This window comes from Rhea pennata, chromosome 6, assembly GCF_028389875.1.
Source record: "Rhea pennata isolate bPtePen1 chromosome 6, bPtePen1.pri, whole genome shotgun sequence".
In the NCBI taxonomy this organism is placed as follows: Eukaryota; Metazoa; Chordata; class Aves; order Rheiformes; family Rheidae; genus Rhea; species Rhea pennata.
The window spans coordinates 21,570,356-21,582,668 of NC_084668.1; the positions used below are offsets into that span (position 1 = coordinate 21,570,356).

Consider the following 12,313-nt stretch of genomic DNA (forward strand, 5'->3'; position numbering starts at 1 on the left):
GAATTGTTCCTACTCTTTGCATCTTTCAGATACAGGATTGCTCAGCATGCTCTCTCTCTCTTCTACAAGTCCTCTCATTTTAGCTTCTACCCCAACTACCACAAAGCCTCACCATTTCCTAAACTACTTCTACCTTTGCAAGGAATGAGGAGTAACTCAAAGTATCATTCAGATCTTACTAACAGTGTCTACAGCTGCTGTCCTACATTCAGAACACACTTCAGCATCAGTGAATTACATGACAGTAATATTCAAAGACAACAAGGTCTAACAAGCACCAAGCCAGTCCACTACTAAGGAAATCTAAGAAAAGTCTTGCAAATATCCAAATATCCACTGGAACTGGTGTATCAAGACTATAACAGTTTTTGCTGAAACATCCTCCTTAAAACATCTTTCTGGAAAGACTGCTTTGGGAAAGTTGGACTGAATACACTATCCTGTCACCTGCAGAAGCTCAGCAACTTCTGAGCAGATTCTTCATAGCAAGAGGTCCAATGAGTTCAGCAGAGTTAAGTCATCAAAGTTCCATACATACTCACAGACAGCACTACATTCATTCGCGTTTATTAGCTCTTAGGAACAGTATCTTGCTCCATACTTGAGCCTTAAAATGTTTTTAGTTCTGCTGCACCTCACCTGGTGAGTCACCCAAACAAGCGCCAAAGGGACCACAGAAATACCAGCATACACCCATAGCTGTGTTTTTACCTCAGCCCCTCCTCGAAAAGCTTCACAAGCATGAATGATACAGCAGCCCTCTTGGAAGGATATGGCCAAAAGTTCCATGAAATTAGATACGATATTTTAAATAACCCAAAGAAACAAGTAGTCTTTAATAAATACCATTTACAGTATTTTCATCCTTTCTTTAGGTAAGGAAATGAAGGTATCTATCCTGCAGTTTATGAACCTATATGCTTGCAAATCTGTCACTTCTCGTTTACATAATCCTTTAATCTGTATCCTTCCAGCTAACCAGGGGAGAGAAATCATATGATGTATGATGATATATATTGTTTCAGCAGAGCCAAGAAGAAAGTCAAAAAGCCCCAAAGCTTCCTGGAGAAAACTTAGCTAAAGAAATTATTCATTCAAGAGTCACCATCTCTGAAGGTGTCTGTAAGAGATCCCTCACCCAACTAACATGTAAGGCAACTGAATAGGTCTCGTCTTCCCTTACATCCTACAGTCTAAAGAGGAGAGGTAAACACACTTACCTTTTTTGCTCTCTGGGCTATATTAGGCGTTTTAGTGAGAAGCTTTTCAATCAGGTATTCTCTATTCTGCAAAACCAACATTTTATAAGTTAAAATCAATACAAGAAAAGAAGAAAATTCATGTAGATTTTAAGGCAGAGCAAAATTTACTTGTAGGGTTAAACGCTTTACCTTGGCTTTCTGGAAAAATTTGCATTTTAAAAGTTCTGCTGCTGTGGGCCTGAAAGATCAATAATAAATTAGAACAGAAAACAAAGACCCCTCTCAGTGAATACAGTACAGGACGTTAGTTAAATGGTACGTCTCTAATACTTCTGAATTAGTACTGTATGAATGGGGAATAAATAGCAATAGCTACTGAATTAATTCACATGTACTCACTTACCACACACCAAAAATCTAAGTTTCCCTATGGCAAAAATAGTGGGGAAAAAAAAATCAGTATCTAAATTGCCAATTTTCCCCCCTTTTTCTTTTAATACAAATGCATTTTACCCTTAAAAAATACAAAATAAAGTCAGGTAACATGTGCTTCCCTAAATGACTCCATCAGTGCAACTGAACTTCACTCCACAGTGACTACCTTGCAGAGATATAAAAGGGCAATTACATTTTCCAAACAGTAGCATCAATATCCACTAACTGCATTCATTTACTGTGGTAATGTAAAGGTATGCACATCTGTATACTGACACCATTAAGATGATGCATAAACAAACAAAAAGCAAAAAACAACCCCAAAATTGCCATCAGTAGTTTCTTCGAACCCAACAGACAAGTAAAAGCAAATCTACAGCCGTAAGGTCAAAACCTAAGCATTTCACATTTACTTAAGAGTTCTGTTCTGTTCTCTTTCTTCGCAGCATCTATTTTTGAAGTTTACACCAGATTTTCCACAATCCCAGAGCTACTGAAATGACTCCAATGGCAGGATTTGCTTTCCCTAGCTTTGGGAATCTAAACAGTTACATATCTAACTGAAGCCAGCCTCTGAGACTCAGGTAGACTTGGGAGGGAAAGAAAAACATCTCTTGGGATGAGACAAACCCTCCACTTTTTTTTTTATTCTCTCCATTAGGAGCCCAGACCACTACCCAAGACTAACTTTGAGATGGTTAAACTTAGGGAAGCTAAAGTCTTGAAGATCTACCATTTCTAAATGAATGAAAGCATCATTGCTACAGTTTATTTGAATTAAAGCAAGAGGTTGGATATAGCATAAACAGATCAGACAGTGGGAAGCTTCTATATGGAAAATCTCAACAACAAAAATCAGAATCTGAACTAGTCTGTTTCTGTGAGGACGTAAGTGAAGAAAACAAAAAGCAGTATGTATCAGTATGTATATGTATCAGTATGTATATGTGTATGTATCATCTTACTCCTACTACAAACAATGGAACAATTCCTGACATCAACAAAAAAGATCTAGTTAAGCCATGGTAGTTGCAGATGTTGCTCATTTTCCCAAAGCAACAGACTGAAAGGTTGTTAGTAGAGGTACTGCGGAGACTACTAGACAAAGCAGTAATTCACACACAAACCTTGGATAGGCAAACTGGAAGGGGAACTTTCAGAAGAAATGAGTTTGTGCTATGTTTTCAAATTTAAACCTGAGTTAGCTTTTAACTTTAAGACAAGTTCTAATGATCTACTACTGTCATATCTTGTAACAGGGAAACGCACGGTTAATAGCTAGATTCTTGGCAAAATTTTATCCAAACTTGCAGTCTCCATTCCTTCACTATTATTTACACCAGAAAATGCTGAACTGGTTTGAAAGGAGTTTCTGGGCCTGTCATCACACACGCCGAGGCTGTGAATTAGAGCTGAGGACTGTAAGCTACCTATATTGCATGAAGAAGGGAAACACCTCCTCACACACACCCCCAGAAGAAAAATATAATGCTGTGAGAGACAACAGTGTAACACCAATCTCAATTTCCCATGAAAAGCAGGCACTTCTCCCAAAAATGTCACAGTATCTCTGAGCCGAATTAACTACTGTCTGTGGAGAAACATAAAAAATAGCATAGACCAAGCAATCTAAGGACATTCACTCCCAGGTCTGGGTAACTGGCACTTTGATCTCATCATGTATCTGCTGGGCTAACTGTTCAGTTCAGGTCAATCATGAGTACAGAGATACTGTAAGTGTTACTACACCAATGTTTCTACATTGGCATCTTAACCACAGATCATGTAACACTCAGCATTATGTACTCAACAAGAAAAAGACCATTCTAATTATTTACCACTTATGTTTTCATACCAATTTAATCTTGCCCTGAAAATTGCTGGCTACTGGAAACTCAAAAAGCAGCTTGTTTATCCAGAATGTATTTCTTTCTTATCACAAGCAGCCAGCAAATTGCAGTACTAAGCTTAAATCATCAGGGTTTGCTAGTAATAAGACCAACTGTAAACGGCTTAGGAATCTGAAAATAGTGCCCAAATGATCCTTCAATCAAAAAAAAGAATTTGAAGGATTTCAAGAATTAAGGATGCTGTCATGTAATTTATACTCTTTTCTCCTAACTACATTTGTTTTCCATTATTGCTGCTGTCACCTTTTCAACTTGACTCACTAAAACAGTACCTTGCACTTTGGCTAGTGTAACACCAGTGAAAGAAACCAAGTTACAGATCATAAGAGAGAACACAGTACTGAGTCAGGACTGCTCTTTCAGAAGAATCTTTTTTTCCTGTACTGGCATTTCTGAAATCCTTCAAAAACAGAGATAAGTGATATATTAAATACCCTCAGGAAACAATGTTAATTACAGAATGTGCCTGGAAATCCTGGAAATCTCAATCACAGAAACAAATCAAGAAAGAGCACAGAGATGCTATCCCATGCAGCTGTCTACAGACACAAGGGAAAACTCTGAACAAGCTTGTGGCCTCCTACTTTAGATTGCAAAAAGTAAGTAATTTTCTCTGGAGATATTCTAGAGTTAAACTCATTTCAAAAAAAGAGAAAAATTAACAAACGTATTTCTAATATAAAGATCAAGTGGTTGCTCTATTTGGCAAAGAACAATTATTTGATCAACCCGAAAGTCTTGCTGGACTTAAGTGCAGCATAAAGATTGATATTTTACCTCAAACAAGCAATTAAGATACAGAGAAAGGACTTTTGCTTGTTCAATACTGAGTTTAACATGGTATTTAAATATGAGCAAATTAGGTTAATCCAGAAGAAGAAAACTTAGACAACAGTTAAGAGGCAATTCCTTCTCCCCAGATGAAGATGACTGAAGGCTGATTTTTAGAAAATTCAAATCATACGCTTAAAGATGATGTACAAACACTGAACTCTTAGGTAGTCTCTACATTTAAAAAAATAATTCTACTATACATGACAATAATGACCTACCTTTTGGAAGGATCTTTTTGAAGGCATAGTGAAATTAGTTTTCTAAAGGATTTGCCATATTTTTTCATCATCTCCTTGTCCTCTACACCCGTCTCTAAAGTGGGAGGGTCATTTTGCAGTGTTAGCATTAACACCTACAGTAAAAAACAAAAAGAAAATAGGCACCATAAGTCCCATCACTAAACTGGTACAAAAAAATGCGGAAATAAAAATAGAATATTCCATTCATAAAGTATTAAAAGTTATAATAGTATTCAGAGTACATATTTTTAGGTATTTTGAGTTGCTATTGAATACAAAGTACCTCTGTCACAACAGCATTTCCATAGAACCCTCTCAGAGCAGTGAGCAGTATGACTGACAAAAATATATGCATTTAAAAATCTAAAAGAATATATATGCCTGCTTACAATTGCCCAAAGAGATAAGAACAAGTAGACTACAAAATATTAGAAAAGAAAATACTAGATGCCTAGGCTTCACATCATGATTATACAATTTATTTCTGTCAGTCAGAAATGTGGGTGCATATGAGAAAAACAAGAAAAGAGGAATAGTAAGCAAGATTGCTGCAATCAGTAACTTATTTCTACTGCACAGAATACACACACTTCAGTGAAACAGACAGAAATATATCACTCAAACCTGAAGGATAAAATGCTTTTTTCTAGGACTCACTGACACTAAAAAACATATTCATTCCTTTTCAGTTATACTAGATACCACTTTACAACACCTTTTCATAAATGTTGGCACATACAGCAGTTGCTGTAACTTAAATATCTTAAAATTACATAAAACCATATAGCTTCTAAGTTTGGAACTGAGCTCTAAAATTCTTGAAGTTACTCTACGGAAAACACACACCAGTAACCACAATTTTTCCTTTTAAAAATTTAAGTAGGCTTCCCTAGTAAATTATATTGTACATATTCTTCTTAAAGTAAAAGCACAAAATTCATTTCAAGGAAGGTCAGTTTGTTACTACTGTTACTTAATCCAAACTAGTGAAAAATATCAAGTTACTTACTAATTCAATTTGAAGAGATTAATTTCATTTTTTAAATGGTAACTTAAATTCTAAGTTTGGTTATCTGACTAATAGCACAGCAGCTTTCTGCCACCTTCAAATACAAACATCATGTAACAGATCTGCAATCTCATATAATCATTTGCAAACTTTTTCAGAAGACTTCTATATTATCCTACTTTAGAGACTGATGGGTAAAAACAGGGGAAAAACATCACCATAACAAGATGATATATAACTTTTCTACTTTCAACAGTAGTGTTGCATTTACTCTTTAAAAAGAAACATGAATTAAGAACCAAAGCCTCAGAGTTCAGCTTTCTGGGTCTGTGCCTTGCATTTTACTCCTCTCACACACCTTCCTATGTACCACCTCCCCCGATACCTGCCCCTACATTGAAGATCTACAAAACTACTCTCGTTTCAGTCATTTGTCAAGAGAGAACAATCTGCAATGACCAAAACCAGTTCAAATGCAGAGGGAAATCTGAAGCCTGAAACCCCCTTCAGCATTAAGCAATATGAAGTTATAGTTACTTTCATAGGAGGGTATTTGTGATAAGGTGCTGCTCCTGTTGCTAATTCAATGGCTGTTATCCCAAAGCTCCACATATCAGCCTTGAAGTCATAGCCTCTCACCTGGAATAGAACCAGACAGACAAAGCAAAATGGTGATGCTTTAAGTTTTAAAAATCAAAGGCTGATTTTTTTTTTTTTTTTTTTTTTTTTTTTTAACAGTAGGAATACCTGCTCCATTACTTCAGGGGCCATCCAACATGGAGTACCAACAAAAGTTTTCCTCACTTTGTTACGAGTAACGTCACCTCCTGTTGCTAAAAATGCACTGACACCAAAATCTGTGACAGATGGAAAAAAGTTAAAATCAATTAAACTACCATTAACAAAGCAGAACTTTCAAACTTTCACACTTAGAAATGAAGTCATGAGGTCTACTTATAGATATCCTCCATTGCACAGATTACCTTCCGTTCATGATATCCTATTTCTGAAGTGATAGGGAATAAACGGTACAGTTATCACTACTAGTGATCTAGTTATCACCAGAATATTCCTCAAGTTTAACTCTCTAGAATATGTCTTGTTAACTATGATTACAAAGGATGCCAGTATCTGTCACTTCGGATTTTCAAATGTGCACTTCGAGCTAAGGTTTGCACCTGCTATTAAAAAATAATGAGCTACATTCAGTATAGCTACTAAATCTTAATGCAGTTTGAGCAAGAGCAAAGAGTCTCTCTCTTGTATATACAATACATATTTAACTATTTTTGTAGATTTGAGAAATCAAAGATAATCACACTGCTCAACATGTATTTTACAGTAGACAATAACTTAAAAAAAAAAAAATCCCCCAAAGTGTTAGTTTTCTCTTAACCTGTCACTACCTTAGCGAGAGCCATGTGGAGCTGGGAGGAGAGAAACAGAACAAAGACGAGCAGATTACCAAAGTAAAGAAAAACACTTTAATTTTGAATGGAGCTTATGAAGAATATTTTAGACTCTGCACTATTTACAATCTAACTGGATTGAAGCCAAATATTTTACTGTGCATTTGTTTAAAGAAATCATATTTTCCTATTGTTCTCTAATTTTAAGATTGATATTATCAATAAATACAGAAAAATGTCATTGATTTTAGTTATTTTTAGAAGACGATATAAAAAGATCACTCAAAATGATCTTTCTGAGAAAAATCTCTTGACATCAAAGAACCTCAATGTAAAGCATCACATCAACATGCTCTTCTCAGGAATCAGCTAAATTTGGAAAACAACAAAAAAAAAATCCATGTTGTTTCATGAAGTACTTGTAGTTTATAGTTTCTTCTATTCATTTAGCATGCTATTCATGTAACAGATAGACAAGTCTGATGAATTTGTGATCATAAAGTACTAACTTTGGTTGCTTCTGGACCAAAAAAAAATTTATGTTGCTAGATTGCTGGTGGTAATACACTTCTGTACCTCAGATACATTTTGCAGGCAGATAGTGTTGAAGGAATGTATAAACACCCTTAAAATAATACTGTATCCATTTCCTTTTCTGTCAGTAATTCTTAAACTGTCTTCACTACACTATTTTTCTTAAATTATCAGCAGAGATTACGTAACTGAAGTATTCACTCACACTTTAATCCAGGCACCCTTACAGAGAGGACTTTTTTTTTTTAATGGCCCAAAGCAGTATAATCACATGAAGAATCTACTCCAGAAATATTGGACAGGCATGCTGAGTCCACACTATCACTTCCTACTACCAATTTTTTCCCCACTGGCCACATCATCCTGTGCATTTCAAATAGTCTTTGTAGTCCAGATTTGGGACTGGAGTTCAACAGTCAGAACTTTATCATTACTTTCCACAAAGCAGATGTTAACTGCACTACAGATTCAAACTCTTTCTGGAGTGTGCTTTCATAAAGCACACAGAAATAAAGTAGAGTGTTAAGAAGTAAGCTTCAAACAACACACGTTCATTAAACTTTTCTGCAGTTTGCCTAATGAATAAAAATAAAAGTTTTTTTCCTCCAAAATCTGTAAGATATTGCTTAGAGGAGGTTTGCTTGTACTTTTTGAAAGGTGTGAACAGCCCCAGGAATACCAGTTAAAAATGATACTGGTAGTTATTAACTATTGCATATGAGAAAAATCTGTATAAGTAAAAAAAATCAGAAACAAATAAACAAATGAATACATAAATCAAGAAGCCATATTAAAAAAAAAAAGTCCTTTAGCTGGTACTAAATAATTGTTTAACAGATTTTTCAGGAACTGATACGTACAGCTAAAATTCTGGCTTAACATTTGCTCCTCCAGCACTGTTCTACTTTCTTAATGTAACATTTGTTTTGAAAAGGACCACAGACGACAAATATAAATAAAAAGAAGTCTAATCAAACAGAAAAGCAGAAAACCTTCTTGCATAAGCTTTAAAAAGAAATATTGTAATACTTCATTGAGAAAAAATGTAATGTGTATTTAACTCATTCAAGCAAACTTTCACTATAAAGCCAGTAAAACACAGCTGTATATCTACAGAGAGAATGGTCTGGTTTCAATACAAAACAAAAGATTTGTTTCTCTGCATAGACAGCTTCCACAAACACAGCTTGTTTAAAAAAAAGACAAGACCTATACTGGCTTGCTTCCTATCACACAGGGGGCTGGAAGCTTTACTAAGAAGTTCTGTAAAAGCAAAAAGGGAAATGCAGGACAAGGAAAGAGCTGAATTCAACAGTGTTAGGCACTAAAGATCACAGCTAAGACCAAAGAGCAAATACATTTAATGAACAACCATGATTTAAGTGTATTAGTAAGCATTTTGAGACTAACATAAGTGAAGCAAAGGGGCTGCCCAAATAAGCAGTGGTCTGCAAAAACACTTCTCCTCTGACATCATTTTCTCCTCAGCCACTGCTGGGGCACTTGGCCAAGTCTCAGCGAAGGTCAGAATCTAAGGTTAGCATTAGCATGGAGAGAGAAAGCTGGGCGCCTCCAAGGGAGTAGGGCAGCAAAGAGGCTGCAAAAACATTCTCATCTGACAGCTTTCCCACCTTGGTGAGGGCTGGGGCTCTTGCAGTTGAGGTCAACATCCAGGGTGAGGGTTAGGATTATCATTTGGAGAGAGGCAAAGCCCCAAGCTCCAAGGGGCTGCCAAAGGCAGGCTCAGGCTTCAAAAGCATTTCTCCCCTAAAAACATTCTCACCTTCACTACGGCTACGATCTTAGTCTAAGGAGCAGCCGACGCCAACACTTACTTAGGGTTAGTTAGTTTATAGTTAGTTAAGGTTGGGGCTGGGAGAGAAACAGAGCCTCAAGCTCCCATGAGAATGGAGCTGGCCAAGGAAAGCTTGCGATGCAAAAACAATTGTCCAAAACAAATCTTTGCCTCTGGCATGGAGGATCTAAGGTCATGGCTGTGGCTATTTTTAACCAGTTCTTTTTCAAAAATTTCTGTATATGCACAGAATGTGCAGATTCAATAGCCAGCTATGCATAAAACTGAAGAGTCAGACTTCTGCTGAGACTCCTCAAAACACACACTTTTCTGACAAGTTTCAATACAACTGTTATCTCTCAGCCTGACTAAACACTTCACTCACTCAGCCCATACCTTCTAGTCTTTCACTCATCCCTGAATGCAGCTGTTCCTTACTGTATGCGCCCTACCTCATCTTGCATTTCTACTCCTTCACGGATTTGGTATTTTTAACCCTCTTCAGGCAACTCAAGCTTAGAAGGCTGAAACCTGATGAAGTACCAATTATCTTGTTTGTCCAAGGCACTAGATGTTACAAGCTCAGTGGTTTTACGTAGAATATTAAGACCGAGTCACGAGACTATTTAACTTTTTTTTCTTTAAATGAATAGGAAGGCTAAAGCTTCCTGCTCTGCAAAGAATATTGTGCTTTAAAACAAAACAGCACAATAAACAGCCTTACTCATTAAGATGCCTACAGCAAAAAGGGAGTAAAGGTCAAGAAACTAAGCGCTGCAATTGAAACAGAAAGGGATAAACTAAGCTGTTTGAATGATAATCTGATCAATGTGAGAAGACATTTGATCATGGGTGAAGATCACTATCTAAAAACAAACAGATCTGAAAAGCTGCATTAGATTTTTGATTTTTTCATTATTATTACTATGAGATATCCAATTCTTTATAGTATGAAACGATCTCAATATTTGAGCTACAATGCTTTGGAATACAGACCTATGATCTTAGCAATCGCCTAAAAACGTTACAGAAAATTAAGACAACTGTAGAATATGTCAAGTGAATAATATTAACTATCTTATTAGAATTCAAGCCTACAAAATTGATTTCTTAGTTTGAGTCTTTTGCACTCCAACAGAAAACTTAGAGCTGTTCTAATTCACTTGCCAGCTCATGTTTTTCCATCCAATTTCAAAAACTGCAGACACTGCAATATTAAAGCCCCTCAAAACACACATTTACCTGATACTTTGAAAGCATCTTTTATGTAATAAAGAGCTTCTAGTTATAGCCATTTTTATTACTAAGGGCAAACACACACAAAGACTTCATCCCTAGGGTCACGAGCTGTAAACTGTGTAGAGCCTGAGCACTCAGGACAGAAGGAAAAAGTGTCACAGATATCACCTGTTTGTTTTATTTTCTAGATACTTGATACTGACTTGGGAGATAGGATATGAAGTTTGGAAAACCTTTCGTCTTTTACTCAGTACTAAAGGTGTTATTATATTATGAGGACCAAATAATTTGATTCTTACAGACTATGACTCAAGAAGAATGTAGATACTCTCAGAGGATATTTAAGATTCTATAAAGGATATTGCCTGCACTTATTTTTTCAACTGATACTGTTATAAGACTAATGGTAGAAATGCAAAAATAAACAAACAAAATAAAGAACCCAGAACATCTACTCGCCCAGAAACTGCATATCTCAGTGATCAGTTTTATAAAAGTTACAGTCAAGGTAATCATGACATGCAGTATATACTTTAACATGGATATTTGATTACCTGCAGAAATATTTCATTAGAGAACACTGGGGTACAGAAGAATGAAATAAAGTTGAGCAAAAATGTACCCTTTGCAAGCTCTTTACAATACATAGGTAATTGTAAAGGAAACATTAAGAAGACATAAAAATGTGTTTTGACATATTTGATAGGACATGGAAAAATATCAAATAATTTCCAAAGCATTTATCATTAGCTAAGCATCCTGAAACAGGATAACTTGCAGAGGAACTACTACATACCAGAAAGAGCCACTAAAAGCCAACAGAAGAGTTTTCTAGATGTATCCCTTGTTCCTAAACCAGCTTCAGTTTCCCTTTTCTTTTATTTAGCCATTACACTTTCACCACTGCCTTTACCTGCTATTTGTACAGAGCCATCTTCACCCAGAAGAATGTTGCCAGCCTTCAAATCCCTAGAACACACAGAGTTACCTTCAGGTATAAAATACATATAGGAATATATTCTACATTTAAAAAAAGAAAGAAAGAAGAAAAAAAAGGCAACAACAGAAAACATTCACAGATTAACTTCACATTAGTGTTTGAAACTTCAAAAGGCAGAAAAAGAAACCGAAGCATAGAATGTAACAGTTTCAAAATAAAACAGCATGTTGAACTCAAACTTTTTAAAAATACATTTTCTTTCTTTCTTTTTTTTTTTTTTTTTTTTTTTTTTTAATACAAAGACCCAAATTCAGCTTTGACATAAAGCAAGCAGAATTCAGAAACAGCTGGTCAGAACAGAAATACTTAGGTTCAAACTCTGTTTTACCTACAATTTGTTAATGTAATCTCACAAAATCTCTGTTTCAAAATTTTATAGGAACAATTAGCATATTTAACATCCAACTGTATCATTAATGAAAAAAAGTTGGAAAAAAAAATTTCTTCATTGATCTCTTCCATAAAGCATTTCTATGATCCATCTTCAAGAAAGGTAAATTACTATTTAATATCTATTTAATGAAGTTACTAAAACTCTGGAACAGCAAATATGTTTTTCTATAGGGTACCACTATGAAAACTTAAGTAAGATGGAATCTGTCAAAAGTTCATCATGTGCTTAAAATTCAGCTATCTGTCCACTTAACACACTACTTATATGCATAAAGTTAAACATAAACCTTTCCAGTTTGAAGCCCTCCCCCCTA

General features: G+C 35.6%; 1 protein-coding gene across 3 annotated transcripts in view; it reads right to left on the reverse strand.

Moving 5' to 3' along the window:
* Positions 1–12,313, reverse strand: part of STK39 (serine/threonine kinase 39) — a 139,189-nt gene that overhangs the window by 67,574 nt on the left and 59,302 nt on the right. For all 3 annotated transcript variants that reach the window (XM_062578408.1, XM_062578407.1, XM_062578409.1), the window contains exons 5-10: positions 11,520–11,575; positions 6,377–6,486; positions 6,167–6,268; positions 4,600–4,733; positions 1,392–1,440; positions 1,221–1,286 (exon numbers count right to left, since the gene is read on the reverse strand). In XM_062578408.1, coding sequence (XP_062434392.1) covers positions 1,221–1,286; positions 1,392–1,440; positions 4,600–4,733; positions 6,167–6,268; positions 6,377–6,486; positions 11,520–11,575 — 517 coding nt within the window. The remainder of the gene's footprint in view (positions 1–1,220; positions 1,287–1,391; positions 1,441–4,599; positions 4,734–6,166; positions 6,269–6,376; positions 6,487–11,519; positions 11,576–12,313) is intronic.